Genomic DNA, 22621 nt, shown 5'->3' on the forward strand with positions numbered 1-22621 from the left:
TCTTTACCACTGAGCCACCAGGGAAGTCCCAGGACCATGCATTTTAAAAAGTAAATCTTGATTGTCCTGGCAGATTCAGAGAGTGGCTCAGTACTAATCCTGGTTCTTCATTGACAGAGTTACAGCATCATGGCCAACCACATTCTTAATAGCAAAAGCATCTCAAACTGGACTTTCATCCCCGACAGAAACAGCAGCTGCATTCTGCTACATTCAATCAATTCTTTCGCAAGAAAGCTATTTTTCAATAAGCATCCCATTGACATAGCAGAGAGCTTCATCCATACGGTGGGAACCATCCTCTCTAGAGACAATGCCGGAAAGAATTTCACCTTTTCAATGAGAGTTAACGACACCAGCGACGTGGTCACGGGGAAAGTGTTGATCAGTAGAGAGGAACTTCAGGAGGTGCCTTCTCCTTCCCAGGCTGTCAGCATCGCATTCCCAACTCTCGGGGCCATCTTAGAAACCAGTGTTTTGGAAAGCATCACCGTGAATGGGCTTGTCCTGTCTGTCATTCTGCCCAAGGAAGTTGAAAGAATCTCTCTGATTTTTGAAAAGATCAGCAAGTCGGAGGACAGGAGGACACAGTGTGCAGGCTGGCACTCTTTGGAGAGCAGATGGGACCACAAGGTCTGCCAAATGATTCAGGAGAACTCCCAGCAGGTGGTTTGCAAATGTAGCCCAAGCAAGATATTTACCTCTTTCTCGATTCTGATGGCACCCCACGTCGTGCAGAGCCTGATCCTGATTTACATCACCTACATAGGCCTGGGTGTTTCTATTTGCAGCTTGGTCCTCTGCTTGTCCATCGAGGCCCTGGTCTGGGGCCAGGTGACGAAGACAGAGATCTCATTCTTACGCCACGTGTGCATTGCTAACATTGCGACCACCTTACTGATGGCTGATGTGTGGTTCATTGTGGCTTCCTTTCTCAGTGGTCCAATGAGGCGCCACAGCGCATGCGTGGCAGCAACCTTTTTTGTTCACTTCTTTTACCTTTCTGTGTTTTTCTGGATGCTCGCCAAGGCACTCCTCATCCTCTACGGAATCCTGATTGTCTTCCATATGTTGCCCAAGTCCGTCCTGGTGGCAGCTCTCTTTGCGGTGGGCTACGGGTGCCCTTTGCTCATCGCCGCTATCACGGTCGCTGCCACTGAGCCTGGCAAAGGTTATCTCCGGCCTGAGGCCTGTTGGCTCAACTGGGACATGACCAAGGCCCTTCTGGCTTTTGTGGTTCCGGCTCTGGCCATTGTGGTTGTCAACCTGCTCACAGTCACAGTGGTGATTGTCAAGACCCGGCGAGCGGCCATCGGCAGTTCCATGTTCCAGGAGGTGAGGGCCATTGTGAGGATCAGTAGGAACATTGCCATCCTCACGCCACTGCTGGGACTGACCTGGGGATTCGGCATAGCCACGGTCCTCAATGACAGCTTGCTGGCTTTCCACATCATCTTCTCCCTGCTCAATGCCTTCCAGGTAAGTCCAGAGGTTCTGACTGAGTCCACAGTGAGAGATTTTAGGAGAAAGTAATGTGATCAGGAGCTCCTAGCATCATAATTCTTTATAAAAGACAAAGAATTTGAAATAGCCTATTGAGTCAGGAGGACTTCCCAGGTGGCGCTAGTGGTAAAGAATCTGCCTGCCAATGCAGGAGCCACAGGAGATTCAAGATTGATCCCTGGGTCAGGAAGATCCTCTGGAGGAGGAAGTGGCAACCACTGCAATATGCTTGCCTGGAGAATCCCACGGACAAAGGAACCGGGCAGGTTACAATCCTCGGGGTGGCAAAGAGTAGGACATGATTGATTTGACTGAGCGTGCTCCTGGAAGGGAAATTGAGGCAGGAAGTAAGCTTTTGTTCCAGAAAGACCTGGATTAAAACCTAGACTCTCTGACTTATGAATGTGTAACACTCTCTTGGGATATTTGCTTAACTTTGCCAAGCCATGTTTTCTTCCCTTATGAAATGGGTAGAAGAATTCCCATTTTATAGGACTGTTTAAAAAGGAAAGAAAACAGTGAATGGGGGACTTCCCTGGTGGTCCAGTGGCTAAGGCTCTGCACTCCCAGAGCAGAGGGCCAGGTTTGTTCTCTGGTCAGGGAGCTAGATCCCACTTGCTGTAACCTGAGATTCCTCAAGTCCCAACTGAAAGATCCTGCATACTGCAACTAAGACTTGTAACAGTGAAATAGATAAATAAAATATTAAAAGCTGAGCTGTTGCTGTTTAGAAACTAAATAAAACTACTTCCCCCAAAATCTAGGTATGTAAGTGGAGGTATTAAAATGTGCCCACATATTATATTTCTTTCTATTTAAACTTAAAAAAATTTAAATTTATTTTTACTTTTTTATAAAAGTGTTTTCTTGGAGGATAATTGCTTTACACTGTTGTGTTGATTTCTGCTGTGCAACAATGTGAATTAGCCATGAGTACATATATGTCCCTTCCCTCTTAAACCTTCCTCCCACCCCATCACCATTTAGAATTTTTACAGGCCTTTGGAAACCATCTTATTTTAATGAGGCAAGCCATCCAGAGTGATATTAAAGACAATCTCTCTTCTCATCTTTCACCTCTGTGAATTAAGCGATATTCAGTTTTATATGTATCTTTGCCAAGTTTTCTATGCTTACATACAAATATGCTTTCACATAGCATAGGGGCTAAAAAACAATGTATGTTTTCACTTAAAAATACATCCGAGCATTTTACCAGGTGACTATGTATGTATCTTTAATAATTCCCTACCTGACTGAAATGGTTTTTTCATTTTACAGTTATAGTATACCATAGTTTCTTCTACTGAATGTTAAATGTATAGTAACTAATTGAAAAGTGAGCTTTTATTGTTTTAAAGGCTTCCTTTAAAACATAAAAATTTTGTTTTTTATATTTTTAAAAAATATTTTTATTTTATTTATAAAATATTTTATAAAATATTTATAAAACATAAAAATATAAAACATAAAAATATTCCTTTTGTTCCTAATTGTGTATTTAAATAACCTTATTTTTATTATTTTATTATCTCAAATAAGGTTCTTTTCAAATAAATGTTTTATTTATACTAGAAATTTTAAGTCAAATGTTTTCTCATTTTACTTTTTCAGAATTTCAGTGTACATGATTTCATTCTGCAGCCAGTGTTTTGATGTCTTGGGGACAGCCTTGAGGGGTGAGATGGGGATGTGGGAGGGAGACTCGAGAAGGACGGGATATACGTACATTTATGGCTGATTCACGTTGTTGTACTGCTGAAACCAACACAAAACTGTAAAGTAGCTATCCTTCAGTTTTAAAAACACACACACAAAAATAGAGGTGTTTCACCTTTCGAATTTGTTTTTTCATTTCTATGGAAGATATTAATTGCACCATACATTTTTTGTATAGCTCTTGGTAATTATCAATTGCCTTATCCACATTTATGCAGCTAGTCACTGGTAGAACTGGGTTCAAAATGTAGTGTTCCGAGGGACTTCCCTGGCACTCCAGTGGTTCAGACTCCATGCTTCCACTGCTGGGGGCATGAGTTGGGAAACTAAGATCCCACATGCTGTGCAGCAAGACCCCCAAAATAAAAAATATTTAAAAAAATGTAATGTTCCTAAAGCTTCTCTTCTGGGTACCCCATGGCCATTCATCATGAGTGCTTAATGAATTCATGTTTCACTTTTAAGCCTTTTTTCCCCTTGTCTCCCTTGGGGCCACTTTACTGTGATTTTTGTTTTAAACCAGGCTGTGAGCATTTATTTTGATACCATGAACTCCTTTATCTATTATTACTGGGTCAACCTGTAATTTCAGCTGTTTCTGCCTTGACTCCTGACAAGGAGGAGGGTGGGGCCATCCATCTAAACGCCAGGACCCTTGGGACAGTGAGGAGCTGAGAGCAGAGTCTGGGTGAAGGTCAGACACTGGGGCAGGCATGAGGCAGTGCTGGGCTGGAACTGGTTTGTACTGGCTCAAGAGAGCTGACTGCTACCTTTCAGGAATTTTGGGAGCTGATTGTAAACATAGACATCCCTACAAATTAAATAAGTTAGATTGAAAACAAAGGTCATACATCCTCAAAATGCATCACTTTGTAATTGCATCTACATTTCACTGTGCTTTTGAGGTTATTGGCAACCGTTATATCTGGGTGGTGGGAACACTGTGTATGATGTGTCCATCTCTTCCTGACTCCATGTTCATTGATGCCATGTTGCTGGATTGATTGATTGATATTATTTTCATTTTTTTTAATCTTTTTTTATTGAAGTATAATTGCTTTACAATATTGTGTTAGTTTCTGCTGTATAAGGAAGTGAATCAGCTGTATGTATAATATATCCCCTCCCTCTTGGGCCTGCCTCCCACCTTCCCTCGTCACCCCCCACCCATCATCACAGAGCACTGAGCTGAGCTGATCCAGCAGCTATCTATTGCACCAGCTATCTATTTTACACATGGTAGTGTTGCTAGATTTAAATCAGCCATGGTGGAAGTATTTAAACTTGGAGAATGGCAAGTGCTACAAAGTAGGCGAGTTGGTTATCACTGTTTACCAGCAAGTCTGTGGGTCAGAGTATCCTGAGGATGCCCAGTGCCAGAGGAGAGAAAGGACAGTCATCAACCCTCACTGATGGAGGAGACGGAATCAATTGAGCAAGAAGTAGTAGGACATGTGGGGACTAAGGATGAACCGAGATGTGGGGCAGCTGAGGCTGACGGCGCAGACGGAGAAGAGAGACTCCTAAATATACAGGAGGTCAACAGGATGTAGCAGAAAGACCTTCTTAAAGATTTCATGGTTCTGTCTCTGTGGGAGCATCACCACGGGTTTTAAAGCTCAAGTTGCGTGTGTGCTAAGTCCAACTCTTAGTGACCCCACTCACTATGGCCCACCAGGCTCCTCTGTCTGTGGGATTCTTGAGGCAAGAATACTGGAGTGGGTTGCCATTTCCTCCCTCAGGAGATCTTCCCAACCCAGGGATTGAGCCCGCAGCTCTTGTGGCTCCTGCATTGCAAGCGAATTCTTTACCTCTGAGCCACTGGGGAAGCCCCACCCTTTAGCTAGGGAAGTGTTATTATGTAGTCAAGAGCTACGTTGACTGTTCATTTGTCAATCCATAACTTCTGACCCTGTCTTCCCTCATATTTACTGAGAATAACTGGCTGGGTGAGGGTTGAGGACCCCCTCTAGCTGTTTTGGTGGGAGAAAAGTAAATGTTTCCGTCCATTTGGGCTGCTATGACAAAAAATACTGTAGACTGGGTGGCTTATAAACAACAGATATTTATTTCTTATAGTTCTGGAGGCTGGAAAGTCCAAGATCGAGGCACACACAGATAGACTGAGTATCTGGTGAGAGCCCACTTCCTGGTTTACAGATGGACAGTTTTGTTCTTGCCATAACCCTGCCTGGTGAAAGGGGCCAGGAACTCCCTGGGGCCTCTTTTATCTGGACCCTAAATCCCTTTCATGAGATTCTGTCCTCATGACTAATCCTCTCAAAGGCCCCACCTCCAAATATCTTCACATTCAGCACTAGGATTTAACATATGAATTTTTGGAGGACACAAATATTCAGTCTACAGCAGTTAAAGCACATATTTTAAAACCTGGGAGAACACCTTGAGATTTATCTGCTCAAATTGTGCTTTATCTACTAAAAGAAATTCAAAGAAGCTGCTACCAGTGAATTCTTCTTACTCAGATATAAAACTGTGACTAAAATCTTATCTGAATTTTTTGAAGGGTATTTTTTGTAACTTTTCCCAAGGTGGCATGGACCAATGAAAAGTGATCCTTGTGGAATGTTTTCCTGTTATGTATTTATTGCTATAGATGCAGGTTGTATCATAAAGCAATTAAATGCACACATGCACATACAGAAATACACTGAGACACAACATTTATTATTTCTTTTGTGCTGAGCATTATGGTAAATGTTCAGATACGAATTAATCCAAACTCAAGAAATTAAAGATCTTTCAAAGAGAGAGCTTAGTCCTTTAGCCTTCATCCTGAAGGCTAGAATTGTGGTTCCTAGATCTTTTAAACTTTAATTCCTGCGTAAAATTCGTGAAGATTTTGGTTTAAAATGTATTCCTAGTACCAAAACCATACTGGGATGTATTTGGCCCAGGCATCTTTATACAAGTGATACTTTATAACTGAATGGTTCACGAAATCAATGACATTTTCTTAGTAGACACAATGACAGATTTCAATGGTTTTCCTGTAGGCTAAGAGAAACACTAAAAAGAGTAATGTGATAGAATCATTCCATGCTTGGGAGCGCTCGATGGACTGGGTGAACAGGAAAGCATATTTTAGTGTGTTTGGAGGAATAGCTGAGCTGTATAGCCATGTACTGGTCTGTGAAGTCCTCCACCCTTCAGCTGGGTTTTTGCAGATCATGATTGCAGGCGGTTTTATATTGTTTCTGCTGATGGTCACCTTTATGGTGCCGGTTGTCTTAAGCTATGTACGTTAGCAGGCCTCAGCCTGGGTAAGGATCACATTTGATTATGAAATAGAAGCAGCTTAACAAGGATGCCTAAATCAAAGGTCATTATCTTACATCTCTTGTCTGGTGAGTCAAGACCTGAGTAACCTCATCTCCAAGAGGAATTTTGTCTAATGTATTTTGTTGTTGCCTTTCACATTCTGAAAGTTAAATCTCTGAGCTTCCTTACGTGAAAAATGGAACGAATACATTTCCTTCCTTCTCCCAGGGTGCTTTTGTGCCAATTCCATGAAAAAAAAGTTGAAAACTCAAATGGACTATAATGATAGGAGAACAGCCACTGTGTGACTTTAATGGGGTCTATCTTTGTTATGAATCATAAGAGATGTTGTCGTTGTTCAGTGTCTGACTCTTTGCAACCCCTTGGACTGCAGCACGACAGGCTCCCCTGTCCTCCACTATCTCCTGGAGTTTTCTCAAACTCATATTCATTGAGTTGGTGATGCCGTCCAACCATCTCATCCTCTGTCACTCCCATCTCCTCCTACCTTCATCTTTCCAAGCCTCAGGGTCTTGTCCAATGAATTGGTTCTTCACATCAGATGGCCAAAGTATTGGTATGAGATAAGAGAGATGAGAACTAATAAATTCTCTCTATAGTACAATATCTGGAGCACCCATTTCTGAGCACCTGTTAGTCTACTTAGAAACTCTAGAATTGTTATGAATATCCGTGGACTTAATTTTTCTTCACAAGTTTTATAACAGTTTTTAGTTGTGGATGGGGGAAGGTGGTTGGGGGTGTTCATAAAAGCTGAACACAGCTGCTTTTGTTATTTTCTGTGGAAGTTTCTTTCATTACTGATTGTTCAAGAACTCTGAGGTGGCTGTGCATAGCCTGTCTCCTCGGACTTTCTTGGGCCATTATACTCTGATGAGATGCACAACTCCTGATAAACACAAAACGCTTTATTTTGCCCAAATAAAAACTTCCTATAGTATTGCATGCATCAGGGACCTCAATCTGCTTAGTTTACTGTAGTATTCTAAGTGTCGAGAGCAGTGGCTGCTGCATGAAAAATTCTATATCCATATTTGTTGAATGGATCAATCTAGGTGTTGCGACTTTAAAATGAGAGAGTCAAAGATTTAATAAAATGGTCTTTGTTTTTCTATTTAAGGATTTAGTAAAATTACTTTTACCTTCTACCAGAATAGGAACTGATAATAAGTACTGGTATTTATTATCATCATTTTATTTTGTTTAATGGCTCTTCCTCCCTCTTCCATCTTTCTCAGGGCTTCTTCATCCTGGTGTTTGGAACAATCCTGGATCCAAAGGTACAATAAATTCTTCTGCTGTTTTCTGCATTATCAATATTTGGCCCTGAAATGCTCACTTATAAAGACCACTTATTGGGAGTCTCTCACCTCAATCACTTGTGCAGACACTTGAGCAGGACATCGAGGTCTCAATGATGCAAGTAATACTACCAGCTTTCAAGCTCTTATGGGGCTAAGCTCTTATATTCATTAGCTCTCACCCTGAAAGCAATCCTGGTTATTCTTATTTTTAGTTCTACAGATGAGGAAATTGAAACTCAGAGTGATGAAGTAGCTTGCTCACAATTTCTCCGAAACCCACTCTAGCTAGATGAAGCAGAAAAAGTTATTACATCTCACAATAACATCTTTGGGAAGGTCTCTCTGTGGCTGGGAGGCATGGAGGCTATGCATAAAGAGTAGTTCCTGATTCACAGCACAGATGACTCCACAGGAGGCCTCCCTGCCCCTTCTTACTTTTCTGGGCACAGAGAGCACAGCTCAGCAGGGCAACATCAGACAGTGTGTGCTAAGCTAGAGTTCCTGCTACTGCAGCCCCTCCACACTGCCTGGGGAGGACCACTGATACCTGCTTCTTGCATTAATTATCATGTCTGATTGGCTGAGCCCAGGTCACGTGGCTACATCTTAGCTGCAAAAGAGGCTGAGAAAGTGAGTTGCTGGCTTCTACCTTAAAGAGCAGTGGACTTAAGGAAGGAAATTCTCCAAATACAGATGGGTGTGTGTAGGTGGTGTGATGAAAATAAGTGAAAAAAAGGAACAAAACGTCAGATGTTTATTCAGGCTTTTAAGATCACCCTCATTCTATTTTATTACATTGCCTCTTGGATTGAGAAAAGCAAACCTCCTAAATCGTAGATGCAAACACTCACACTGCAGGGCTTATTTTTTATTTTTTGAATTTTATGTATCTGTTTGTTGTACTATCAATGCTGTTTTACTACAAAGTTAATATGCAAGGTTTGTAAAAGACATATTTCACAGAGGTTCTTTTGTTTTCCCATGAGGATACAATATCAACCTAAAAGTAAAAGAGGTAAGGGTTAAGAAATTAGCCCTTTCATCCTGATATTTCTGTGGAATAGCTGTGTGCTGATAGAGAGTCCTTAACTCATGAGCCTTAGATTCTTCAATGGGACACAGACATAATAATGCTTTCCCTGCCTTCCGTGCTCCTCAGTCACTTCAGTCGTGTCTGACTCTGTGATCTTACGGACTGTAGCCCACCAGACTCTTCTGTCCTTGGAATTATCCAGGCAAGAATACTGGAGTGAGTTGCTGTGCCCTCCTCCAGGGGATCCTCCTGACCCAGGGATTGAACCCACATCTTCTCACTGCAATTGCACTGCAGAGGCATTCTTTACCTACTGAGCCACCTCGGATGCCCTGCCTTCTCTGCTAGAGTAGGATAGAGAATAAATGCAATTTTGCAAGTGAAACTGCATAAAAAGCATTTAAGGTGTTATGTAGTTACAGACCATATGATTACTTTTGAAATGAATCGAATACCACAACTAGTGTTTGTAGTCAAAGTATTAACAAGAGCTTTATTACTGTTGGTCTTGCCAACAGTTCTTGCTGGAGACACACTCTCACCTTAGTGTTTGCCTATCTCAAGCATATGCGTTAGTTCTTCATAATCTTATAATCCTTAATTCCTTTTGTTAACCCCCACTCCCCCCCCCCAGATAAGAGATGCCTTAAAGGATCGAGTAAACTCTGCAAAATGGATCTCCAGGATCTCAGAGGTAAAGCCTTCACGCTCATTTTTGCATTTAAAAGTCTGACGAGGTAACAGCCACATTGGAGTTTCTAGCACCTGGAGTGTTGCTCAAACCATCACCTAACACTTTCGCGGTATGGATTTTTCAGAAGAGCTTTGTGAGTGCCTCTTTGAGTTGTTCAGAATCTAGGTGGAGCACTGGGACCACATCCATAGACAGAAAGTAGACTTAAATGCATTTAGAGGAGAGTGACAAGGCAGCAGGGCCTGGAGGGGATGACCCTCAAACTATGGAGCAGGAGAGCAGGTGATGAAACAGAAACGAGAGCAGATGGAAAGTCTTGGGTCCCCATGACAGCTCACTCGTTCATTATGACTCTAATCAGTTGACCCGTATTCAAGGTGTGACAATTCCAGAGGAACAAATTCTAACCCTACACAAAGATTTCCCTAATATCAATAGCTTGATGTTCAAGAGGGCTTGTTTCCATGGTTACTGAAGTTGTAGAAGGTAAGGGACCTGGTCAGGATATCGTAGAGATGGTTCGGTCATTGCATAGTGTACAAACCCTATCATTTATCTTAAGTTCCTATAAAGTTCGAAACCATGTATCGTTATGCAAAGGTGTGACCCTTCAGCTGTTCTGAGTGAGGGAAAAACTGGAAAAAACTTAAATGGCAACAAAACAGATTCAGGGTTGACCTAGAGAACAAACCCAGCAATAAGAGGAGAGGTGATATAGGGTTTCCCATGCCGGCATCTGAAGGAATCCCTGTGGTTCTGTGTGGATTAACCTTGCAGGAGTTCTGCATGAAGGGGGACTGGGTCAGTGGCACCGAGTAAGAGCACTGCCCCCTCCCTAGATCCCTTGCCTTTCCGGTTCCTGTCCTTTGATTTCTTTAGCTTTCATCTTCTCTTCCCCTCCTTTCCTCTTTATTTTCCTATACTTTTGTCTTACTTTTTAAAAACTTTTTAAATTTTGTGTTGGAGTAGGCTTCCCAGGTGGCTCAGTGGTAAAGAATCTGCATGCCAGGCAGAAAAGGCAGGTTCGATCCCTGGGTCAGGAAGATCCCCTGGAGGAGGGCGTGGCAACCCTTTCCAGTGTTCTTGCCTTAGAAATCCCGTGGACAGAGGAGCCTGTGGGCTAAGGTCCGTGGGGTCCCAAAAAGAGTCAGACATGACTTAGAGATGAAACAACAACATAGTTGATTAGCAATTTCGTGTTCATTTCAGGTGGACAGCAAAGGTAGTTATCAGTATAGATGTATCTATTCTTTTTTCAAATTGTTTTCCCATTTAGGTTCTTACAGACTATTGAGCAGAGCTCCCTGTGCTATATAGTATGTCTTTGTTGGTTATCTATTTTAAATATAGCAGTGTGTATCTGTCAATTTCAAGCTTCTAATTTATCCCTCCCTCCCACCTTTCCCCTGTGGTAACCATAGTTTGTACTCTATGTCTGGGAGTCTGTTTCTGTTTTGTAAATATGTTCATTTGTATCATTTTTTAGAAGATTCTGCATATAAGTGATATCATATGATATTTGTCTTTCTCTGCCTAACTTACTTCATGTAGTATGCTAATCTCCAGGTCCATTCATGTTGTTGCAAATACCTTTTCGCCTTACTCTTACCGAAGCTTTGGTCTCCTTCCCAGTCCTTGGTCTGCGTACCTGGGAGATGGCTGATACCTTTACATGCTTTCCAGCTGAAAAAAAAAAAAAAAGCCAACTTTTACTGAGAGGAAACACTAATGATTATCTAAAGCAGTGGTTCTCAATGTCGGCTGGATATCAGAAGCAACTGGGAAGCTTGCAAAAAAATGTTGCTCCACCCCTGCCGTCCCCCGAGGTTTTAATTGCGTTGGTCTGCACTGTGACTTGGGTTTGGGGAGATGCTTAAGCTCTCTAGGTGGTTCTAGCGTAGTCAGGGTTGAGACTCACTCATCTAAACCTTCCTGAAGTATCTCAGCAATGTAAATGTTTGCCTCCAGCTACCCTATCTGATGTATTCCCACCTCTTCCCTGGGTCTGCCGGGATGCTCTCAGGAGAGGGGTCTGACTCTTCCAATCTCTTTCAGCCTAGTTTCACTCCTTTACATGTGTCTGGTATTTATCCATTCAGCTACCACAGGGAAGCTCTGCTCTTTGGTGGTGTTATAGAAAATGATTTCCCCCCATCCTTCTCTTTGTGTCTTTATATGCTAGGTAAGTCAGGATAATACCCAGAATTTCATTATTAGCTTGTTGATTGTCTGAATCAGTGGTTTTCTAGACTGGCTACACCTCATAAGCACCTTCTAGGTGCTTGTAAATGATACCACTGTCCAGGTTTCACTCAAGAAATTAAACTAGGAAGTCTTAGAGTAGAGCCGAGTTATTATTATACTTTTTAGGCTCCCCAGGTATTCTAATGTACTGTTAGTGTTAAGAATCACTGGTCTGTTGGACTTCCCTGGTGGGCCAGTGGCTAAGACTCCACATTCCCCCAATGAAGGGGGCCTGTGTTTGATCCCTGGTTAGGGAACTAGATCCCACATGCCATATCTAAGACCTGGCACAGCTAAATAAAATAAAAATAAGTGTGAAAAAAAGAGAATCACTTTTCTGGGTCCTAGGCAAATTTGTTTTTACCTTTTTATGTCTTTCCTTCACTCTGCCACCAGCTGTAGCCTTTGTAAGTTGGTGTTTTAGCCCTAATCAGAGGAAGTAGGCTATTACCTGTCTCCACCTCTCCTATCTGTAAGTCTCTGACTTGTAGGTCACCATATCCTACAGTCCAGATTTAAGTGTTTCTCCTTGGGCTACCTGCAGTCCCAGCTCCCCTAAACTAAAATAATAAACATACTTGTTTGTGTTCATTTTATATCCTATGTGATGAATTAATCTCTGTTCTGCTGCTGCTGCTAAGTCACTTCAGTCGTGTCTGACTCTGTGCGACCCCATCCCTGGGATTCTCCAGGCAAGAACACTGGAGTGGGTTGCCATTTCCCTCTCCAATGCATGAAAGTGAAAAGTGAAAGTGAAGTCGCTCAGTCATGTCCGACTCTTGGCGACCCCATGGACTGACTGCAGCCTACCAGGCTCCTCCATCCATGGGATTTTCCAGGCAAGAGTACTGGAGTGGGGTGCCATGTTCACATCGTGATAATTCCACCAACAAGATGATATTTCCAATCCACAACATGTATCTGGAACACAAGGATAATTTAGCACAAGGAGTTGATGATACTGTTGAGAATTTCAGTAGCTGAGAAGGAGCTGTTTGAAAATAAGATCATCTGTACCATTTTTTAGATTCCATATATATGTGTTAATACTGACATGTGTTTTTCTCTTTCTGACTTACTTCACTCTGTTTGACAGCTTCTAGGTATATAGCTCAGGGGACTCTCTATTCAGTGTTCTGTGGTGACCGAAATGGGAAGGAAATAAAGAAAAGAGGGGATATTTGTATCTGTGCAGATTCGCTGTCCTGTACAGTAGAAACTAATAAAATATTGCCAAGCAACTATACTCCAATAAAAGTTAAGTGAAGAAGTGGAGTCATTTGAAGACTAGGGGTCGCTTTCCTGTTTCACTCTCTCCACGCCAGTCAACTGCCTTCTCCCCACCTCCGTCTCAAACTAGAGGCTTCAGGAGAAGGATCCAAGCCAGGGAGGAGGAGAGTCTCTCACACCAGCCTATTTGCATGTTGTCAATGGTTCTAAAATAAAAAAGGACAGGGAGGAGGTGAAGGCAAGAAATAAACTGCTGTAGGTCACAATTCTACATGTGCTTTTTTTAAAAACTGAGATGGAATTGATTTATAATATCATGTTAGTTTCAGGTGTATAGCATAGTGATTTAATGTTTTTATAGATTATACTCCATTTAAAATTATTACCAAATATTGGCTCTATTCCCCATGCTGTACAGTATATCTTTGCAGCTTATTTGTTTTATACATAGTAGTTTGTACCTCTTAATCCTCTACTCCTAGTCTACCCCTCTCCCCACTGGTAACTACTAGTTTGTTCTCTACATCTGTGAGTCGGCTTCTTTTTCTGTTCACTGGTTTGTTTTATATTTTTTTAGATTCCACATATAAGTGATAACATCCAGGGTTTGTCTTTGTCTGACATGTTTTAGTAAGCACAATACTGGGCTTAATGAAATAATTCTCCATGTGCTTTGAATAACTGTGATCATATTAATGACTGAATAATTGAAAAGACTGCCGGTGACAAGTCCACTATCCTGTGTCTTCCTCAGAATGTTTCTTCTGATTTCTCTCGTCACCCCACCAAAGGGCCAAGCTAGTAAGCCAAGCTATACTCCTAACTTGGGAGGTGAGTACGGAGCAAAGGGGCCCCCATATACATGGCCTGTATGTGACATTTCTTGGAAAAAAAAAATCTCAATTTGATTCATTCTAATCAGAAATGATGTTTTCTTGATTGAAATGATTCTTCTCAGGCAATCTACTCCCACCTAGCTCTGGCTGGAGATATATTCACACTTCTAATTCTTTGACGTCTGAAATTGTTATTGACCCCGTAAAACAGTCAGGCTTGTCTGGGGCGGGGGGCGGGGGGTGCCTTCTAAATCAACAGGAGTATCTGAGAGGGGAGTGAGCAGAGGGACCTGTGGTCCCAGCTGCTCCATTTCCCCCGCTTTTTATTTCCCATCTCCAGGACATCCTCCATGACATCAACAACATCCCTACATTTCCTACTGTCACCCTCTCTTCCCCAGTGTTAAAAGATCAAGGCATTATGATATACACTGTTTGTGGGAGGCCTTCAGAGATAATGCAGAAGTTAGTTTCCATTTGCAGGAGGGTCAGAGACAGACAGAAGCAAAGGCAAGGGAGGCATGGGGGAGACAGACAGACAGACAGGGACCCTTAGGGACATGGGGCGGCAGCTCAGAGCTGGAAGAGCAAACAGACGTGAAGCCAGGACTTCCAATCCTCTGTCTCCGTGTCCCTCTAGATCTAGAGACTGAAGACCAGGCAGAGAGATGGAGACATCTACAGCAGGACCCCTACTTTCACGCTGAGACAAAGAGGTACAGAGAGAGGCTGAGGGATGCAGAGAGAGACATAGAGAAATCCAGAAAGAAACACAGACAACAACACACACAGAGACGCACACAGACACATGTAGATTGCCCGAGAAAGAAATATAGAAAGAGCCTGCCTCCCTGATCCCAGGACATCAGGGATCTAGTAGCCAGTGTGGCTGAGAGCTTCTGCAACAACCCAGGGCCTTGGTCAAAAAAGAGGTCTTTCCCAAGAGGAAAGGGCATGGTCCAACTTGGAGACAGACAAGTTCTGTAACAGCTTTTGCAGGCAAGAGAACAAAGCTGATTCCTGGATTCCCAAGGGACTTAAAGGGAAGCGAGTCTTCATTTGCCAAGGGGGCTCTACCCAAAGGGGCTTCTTGTTCAAGAAAGAGTCAATCCATGATGCCGTCGTCATGATGCTTTTAGATGTTGCTGCTTGCGTGTTAAAGCTGTGATTGTCTGTTCTTGACCAGGTCATACATTTCAGGAGTGGCAGAGACCCCAGGAGAAATGTCCTGATTCATGTCTCGTGTCTTCTTGCCTCCAAAGAGTATGAAGGAAGCCTCCCTCTTGGTGGTGCTGACGGAGGAGGGCGTGAAGAGAGGATGGAAGGCCCCTCTGTCTAAGCTGTTCTGGGTTGCTGACCTTTTCCCCATCCACCGTCTACATGTATATGCCATGCTGGGTATCCAACAGCGGACAGCAGAATCCTGGTCTTGCCAGGGTCTCCAGCCTTGTGCTGTTGGAATCAGGAAGAGAGCTCTGGCCTGTCTTGGCAGTGGTGGCCAGGGATGTCACCCAGCTGGATTCTATGGGTGGCTGAGGGAGGGCCCTCATGCATAGTCACCAACGTTGGGCCGACTCTAAGTAGGTCATTGTTCTTTGGACAAAAGGAATTCAAGGGCCAGTATGTTCCACCCCTCCACCTTTAAATTGATTGCATGGTCAGCCTAGTGTGGGCTTAGATACAACTTCTTTGGCCGTGAACCAAGCAAAACCATAGAGCTTTGGAACAAGAAAGGTGTTTAAGTTAAGGAGACTGAAGGCTGCAGTGACAAGTAACAGCTAATAGAGGTTTAAGCCAGAGGTAAAAACCCAAGACTGTTGATTCCTAGCCCTGGAGTTTCTCCTCAAGACCACGGGGCCACCGAGGGTCTCTCTGTCTACTCTGACTATGTAAGAGGTACTTGCATGCTAAGTTGCTTCAGTGGTGTCTGACTCTTTACCACCCTATGGACTGTAGCCCGCCAGGCTCCTCTGTCCATGGGCTTCTCCAGGCAAGAATACCGGAGTGGGTTGCCATGCCCTTTTCCAGGGGATCTTCAAGACCCAGGAATCGAACCCATGTCTCCTGTGTCTCCTGCATTGGCAGGTGGGTTCTTCACCACTAGCGCCACCTGGGAAGCCCATGTAAGATGAACCCCCATCGAATAATATGGTGTTTTGAAACCGGGGATGAGGAAGGAGAAATATTATATTTCAAAGAGAGAGTTACTGATTTTCTTACCTTGTATGTAAACAAATTCAATGTTCAAATGAGGAGCCACCTGATAGGAGAACAGTATTACAGATAAAAATCCTTCTAGGAAAAAAAAAAAAAAAGGTCCTTTTTAAAGCAAGCACACAGTTCGATGCAGCAGGAAAAAAAAATTAGTGAATAAAGGACAAGAGGCAATGAGTAGCCCTTAGTTATCTCCCCAAGAAGTCAGTACTGGGACTTTCCTGGTGGCCCAGTGGTTAAGACTCTAAGCTCCTTATGCAGGGGGGCTGAGGTTTGATCCGTGGTCAGGGAACTAGATCCCACATGCTGCAACTAAGAGCCCGCATCCTGCAACTGAGATCCTGCACAGCCAAATAAATAAATGATTTTTTAAAGTTATATACAAAAGAAGCCAGTATTAATGATGTTACATTACAAATGGAAAAGGGTGACTCACTTTGTGAATGAGGGGTGTCATGTTTTTTTTTTTTTTACCACAGAAAACTGTAGTAAAACTTTTTTATTCTCTCTCTCTTTTTTTACTATAGAAAATTTCCTCTAAGTAGGAATGTTTAAGAAAGCAAAAATATAATAATCAGAAGGTAGAAAAATATACCAACCGGGAGAATGAGTCATCTTCTAAGTGGTATTGTTCATCTTGGGACAACAATTGCACCCTTTGCAGACGAGGTCAGAAAGAAGTTTTAATTTGACATTTCCCAGTGTCTCTGTAGGGTCTCTTCAAGGGAAGAGCATGGAGCAGACACAGTCCTGGTTTTCCCGATGCAGAGACTTCCATATGAAGAAAGGTCACTTACCCCAAATCAACATGTTGAAGGAAGGACGCAATGTCATGGAGCTAGATGGTTTTAGGATTTATAATTCTGAAAAAAACTTTAGAACAGACTGAGTCCAACGGCCTCAATTTACAGATGGAATGTCTGAGCCTGAGAGAGAGAGGTTGAGAGACAGAGAGACTGGCCTTTCATCTGTATTGTGAATTTGGCAACCACATTTCATGTGAAAGCACCCTCTGCTCCGATGCACTCACTCCCTAAGAGAGGAGGTGCGAAAGACTCTATGTTGGGGTTATTATTCATTAAGAAAGCCTCATGAAGGACTTCCCTGGTGGTCCAGTGGCTAAGACTCAGCGTTGCCAGGGCAGGGGTGAAGGTCAGACCCCTGGCAGGGAAACTAAGATCCCACCTGCTGCGTGGTGTGACCTAAAGATAAAAAATAATTGAATAAAAGCTCATGGATGCTAACAGAGAAACCCCACAATCATTTGACGATCCCTTGGAGAAGTCCACCCTCCCTCTTGTGGCCCACACTTCAGTCTGTCCCATCCTGAAAGGTGACAAAGAACGGCATGGATCAGGCTGACCATGGAAGACCCAGGGTGGAGATACGTGGAACGCCCCGTTCACATCTCACCAAGGAAGTGACTTGGCCAGGTGGCTCAAGGAGAAACTGGTGCTAGTGGTGTCTAAGGCAGATTCTTGGGCAGAGCATTTAGTACTTGATAATCCTTGGGACAGTTATTTAAATTCCTGGGACATTGATTTTCCCAACCAGAAATTGAGAATAATGGTGCTTACCCTATAGGGCTATTGGAAAGATTAAATGAACAAATGTAGATAAAGTACTGAGAATAGGACTTGGCAAATAATAATTGGCATTAAAATGTAAGCTGTTTGTAATAGAGTACCTATGAATTCATGTATGTGCATGAGTGTGGATCAGACACTCTCATAGGAGTTGGTTCATTGACATCTAATTTCTTCTCTTTTTAAAGAAAATTTTTGGGCCGCGAAGCATGTGGGATCTCAGTTCTCCAATCAGGGATCGAACCTGTGCCCCCTGCTTCAGAAATGTGGACCACCAGGGAAGTCTTGGTTCACTGGCATCTAGATGAAAGTGTTGAGCATTGGATTCAGTTTCTTTCATCAGGGTGACTAGCCAGCAAAATCTACTGAAGGATCTTTTCACTCAGTGTTTACAGAATTGTGATACTTGGTATCCTGCCCTGGGAGGAGTATATTTCAGAGACTATACACGTATCCAGGGCCTTCTGTGTCCGAACTGTGCATCACTTTTTGCCTTCCCTGTAAAGCCTTCCCTGATCAGTCCAACCAGAAGTGCTGATTCTCTCCACTGATTTCCTGCAATATGTATATCTGGCCCATTCACTGTTGAGTCAGTATTTATTGTGTAGTATTATTTACTTTTAGCCTTCTTGTGTGCATGTATTTTCTTTCCCAGATAAGACCATAAACCTTTGGAGACAGATTTACCCTTGTTACTCGATAAGTCACTTGCTTTGTATGTCCAAAGAGCAGAACAAGGTGCTTTGTACATAGAATATGTTTAATAAAGTCCTGTGATTACACAACCAAAAGTTTGATGATACTGATTTTTCAAAATTTCCAAATGACAAGGTACTTAACTAATGACCTAAATGGAATGACCTGTTTCCACAGGCATGGTCTCCTTGAGCCTCATGAGTACAACAGACATAATAAAACTCCTCTCACTTATTTCTTCTTCTGTCTACATCTCCCCTGGTAATAGTCAAATGGAAGTTTGCAACAGTCATATGGAGGAGCCAGGAAGGTAGGTTAATGGGAGGGGCTAGAATCGGGAGGTGTGGGACCATTTGGGGGGTGACAAGGACAATCCAGCTGGCCACCCTGTCCCAAGTCAGACCAAGGGAAGTTTCCCACAGGCGAAATTCTCCATCTCAAAATTCCCCATGGATGTGCATCAAGGTAGAGGCTCAGTAAGAACTCCTTGGATCAGTCGTTAAAAAATAAACCAAAGATATTTTTGGTGTTAAGGCAGGGATTGGATCACGTCCTAGCCAGTGTGTTCCAAGTTTAACGTCAGTGCAGGCAAAAACGGGATCGCCTTTTAACAATTTAACATGGACAACAAGAGTGGCACAGTCTTGCGTTTACCACCCGCCTGCCTGAGTTCTCATTACCCCAGTGCAGTAGGTGCAACCGTCTCATGTGATTATCCGAGATAAAGAGGAGGAAGGAAAGGACAAACAACTGACTCATTTTAATGGATTTGCTTCAGACGAGAGGAACCTGTAATTTCTCTTAGGCGTGTTTGACCGACCCACTAAGGAGTGAATCACAGACTTACACAAGCCTCGAAACCCAGGGCAGGCTTACCGTTCTCGCATCGGCGTCTCACCAAGGCTGGTGAGCACCAGGGCCGCCTCAGCTTCCTTTCAATCATGGACAAGACAGATCACAGCCGCTGACAGGATCGTGGGGGGTGCCAGGGCGGACACAGTGATGGTGGGGCACCCTGGGGGGGAGCCCAGCGCCGACCCCCTGCTGGGCTGCGGGCTTTCCTGGATGCCGTGAGTACACACGCCACACCAGCACCTTTTCCTGCTGAAGACAGGACTGTCGTTAGACGTATCCCAGAGTGGGGAAGATGTGTGATTTATGATGGTATTTTCTGGAATGCTTGACTCTGCAGGAAACTTCCCTCCTATTATTTAGAGATTGGCTAACTCAGGTCTGGAGTATTTCCTCCATCTCTTTTATTGGTTTCTCTTTAAAAAGTCATTTGTCATTTGCTCTAAATTGCTCACTCCTAGGGCTGAAAATGGCAATTAAATCCTCTATTTTCCAATAGTCCCCCTTGCTTGATAATTGGATGAGAAAACTAGCTTTCAATTCCCTTATTTAGGTTGAGTGTAAAGCTAGATGTTTTCTTTCTTCTTTTTTTTTTTAATGAAGCGTGCTTTAGTAGTTTCTTCTTTTAGTGGGACTGACAAATCTGCCCTTAAAAGGGAAACATTTCCTCCACTTAACTGCTGAAACCTTTTTCAAAGGCATCTCCCCCTCATTTTGTGACCAATACTATGTCATTTGATGGCATATATTGCTTATACTTTGAGGACAATTCTGGAACCTCTAAAGTGTGCATCTTGAGACGCTATTTTTTTTTTTTTTTCTTAAGTGTCAACCCTCCAGGGAACTTTCTTCTTGAAGCAGGGAAATTGCCTGTCTTATCAATTTCTTTAACATCATATAAGTATCAAGATAGTTGGTGAGATGCTGGAAGATTTCCAACTCTGAGATGATGTGATTATTCAGACTTATCAGACTTTGAATCCAGACTGCAATTTTCAGAGAAGATGCTCAACTACAAAGACCCTGGCTGGACGCCATCTAAAATAACCTAGGATGAGATGTTTCTGATTCTAGCAAATCTTTTGGATCTTTTTCTTCCCCCAAGGCTCCCTATGAATCAACTCATCCATGGCAAGGGAGAACCTGTAAGAGAGACTGAATATATTCTATTATCGAGGCCAAGAAACGCACAAATAACTTGCCATCTGGTTATTTAATCAGAGTTTTAATTATACTAGTGGGATAGACAGAAGATTAAGCTGAGGGCAGCATACCCACACACACACACCAAAATGTGGGTCACTGAACTCTTTGAGTTCCTCAGCCTCCAGTTACCCTTTCTGAATTGATCCTTCCCACCAGTGGGATTGGTTGAGGAGTATGCGGTGAGGTGCCATCTAGAAGGTTTGAAAATGAGCTTTCTGTCCCTCTCACCCTGGGGTGAAGTTCAGTGGAGTGCAACGCCTTGGGAAAGTGTCCAGGGAGTTTACAAGCATTCTCAGGCAGCTCACCTCAGAGCGTTTCGCATGAAGAGGTTTGAGAGATCACACATTTCCTTGCATTCCTCCCTGCCTGACTGCACTTACAGTTCCCAGGTTGCACTTCCTATTATTTTCTTGGCGAGTCCTGATGCCAGCCCTCGCTCAGCATGTTCAGACAGGCGGGGAGTGCCTGAGGCTGTGTGAGTCACCTGCTCCAAGACCGTCTAGCATCTAGTATCAGAAACAGTTCCAGGACCCACGAAGGCTAACTGTATTTTTTAATTCCAACTCATTCAGAAACTCAGTTCCAGGTACAAGGAAGGTGGGACAGTTAGAAGACAGTCTAAACATAGACAGCATCTTCTATGTGTGTCCAGGGAGACAGTATTTTGTGATTCCTGACTTTATGGCAACAGTGGACAGACATTTGCAGTCATGCCTGTGGAAGACATCACTAATCTGACAGCACATACTTTCCTACTGAAACTAGATGAGACCTCAAAATCTTTTTTTACATAAAGCTCCACGTAGTATAGCAAAGAGGAGGTCCATTAGACTGGGTGCATTTCAACTTACTTTACCAGGTTCCAAGTTTATCCAAGGGAAGCTTGGCGTGCTGCTTTCCATGTGGTCACAAAGAGTCAGACACGACTGAGTGACTGAACTGAATTGAAGTTTACCTAGCATTGCAAATATGCTCATCTGTTCCTCTAAGATAGGAAAGTTGTCTTGTGATTTTATTTTTAAATTAATCATTTAATTAATTAAATTTTGTTGGGGTATAATTGCTTTGGCAGGCTTGCACAATGGCTCAACAGGTAAAGAATTTGCCTGCAATGCAGGAGACTTAGGAGATGAGGGTTCTATCCCTGGGTCGGAAAGATCCTCTGGCCAGGGAAATGGCAACCTACTCCAGTATTCTTGCCTGCAAAGTCCCAATGACAGAGGAGCCTGGATGGATACAGTCCAAAGGGTCACAAAGAGCCAGGCATGACTGAGCAACTGAGTGCATATAATTGCTTGACAACGTTATGCTAGTTTCTGCTGTACAATGAATTGAATTGTACTGCAGAATTGATATATGTATCAATTATATATATATAAAATATATATATCCCCTCCTTCTTGGACCTTCCTTCCACCTGGGGAGAATGGTTCTGTGGTTTTAAAACAAAAGCATCAGAAGCTGGCATTATTCACTCCTTTATTCATTTCTCCAACAAATATTTACTGAGTCTATTATACACTTTATGCTTTGCTGGATGCTGGGGACAGAGAAATGTCCTTCTATGTTTACCTCCTAACTAATGATACCCTGAGTTTCCCACAGGTGCAGTCTACTTTCTCTAGGGTTCTGGGGCTAAAAGCGTTAAGCCCAGTGCTGTGCTGACCCCATGGCCTTAGGGCTCAGAGCACAGGCAGTGAATGGTGTGCGAGATGCCTTGGCGTTGAATTCTCCAGCAAGTTAAATCCTGAGATGCAGTCCCTCTGGGACTTTTGAGTGCAGCTGTATTTTCCTTTAAGCCTCTGGAGGCTGCAAACACTATATTCTCTCTCTCTCCGAAGTAATCACCATGTTAGAGCAGGGAGCCTGGCTTCCATTCAGCCACCTAGAATTGTTGCAGGAAGGGGGACCCCTTCCAGGGCCCGAAACTGGGCTCTTGTCTAACACTCGGAAATGAATTGTCCGAGGAGACACATGTTGACAAAGCAAGAGATTTTATTGGGAAAGGGCACCCGGGTGGAGAGCAGTAGGTAAGGGAACCCAGGAGAACTGCTCTGCCGCGTGGCTCGCAGTCTTGGGTTTTATGGTGATGGGATTAGTTTCCGGGTGGTCTTTGGCCAATCATTCTAATTCAGAGTCTTTCCTGGTGGCGCACGCATCGCTCAGCCAAGATGGATGCTAGCAACAGGGATTCTGGGAAG

At 43.2% G+C, this 22621-nt stretch overlaps 2 protein-coding genes across 6 annotated transcripts in view; both read left to right on the plus strand.

Annotated features, from left to right (window-relative positions):
• The window catches only part of LOC133059571 (putative adhesion G protein-coupled receptor F2P), a 36487-nt gene extending 18088 nt beyond the window's left edge, over positions 1–18399 (plus strand). For 4 of the 5 annotated variants that reach the window (XM_061146889.1, XM_061146888.1, XM_061146887.1 and 1 more), the window contains 5 exons: positions 118–1479; positions 7764–7805; positions 9497–9556; positions 13785–13861; positions 15053–18399. In XM_061146889.1, the coding sequence (XP_061002872.1) occupies positions 118–1479; positions 7764–7805; positions 9497–9556; positions 13785–13832 (1512 nt within the window). In that variant the 3' untranslated portion in view covers positions 13833–13861; positions 15053–18399. The remainder of the gene's footprint in view (positions 1–117; positions 1480–7763; positions 7806–9496; positions 9557–13784; positions 13862–15052) is intronic. The other variant, XM_061146892.1, reaches the window with a different exon arrangement.
• Positions 18400–19263: 864 nt separating this feature from the next.
• Positions 19264–22621, plus strand: part of LOC133059064 (adhesion G protein-coupled receptor F4-like) — a 28677-nt gene continuing 25319 nt past the window's right edge. The window contains exon 1 of the mRNA XM_061146097.1: positions 19264–19432. The gene's annotated coding sequence lies outside the window, so the exon portion shown is untranslated. The remainder of the gene's footprint in view (positions 19433–22621) is intronic.

Source organism: Dama dama, chromosome 7, assembly GCF_033118175.1.
Source record: "Dama dama isolate Ldn47 chromosome 7, ASM3311817v1, whole genome shotgun sequence".
NCBI lineage: Eukaryota > Metazoa > Chordata > Mammalia > Artiodactyla > Cervidae > Dama > Dama dama.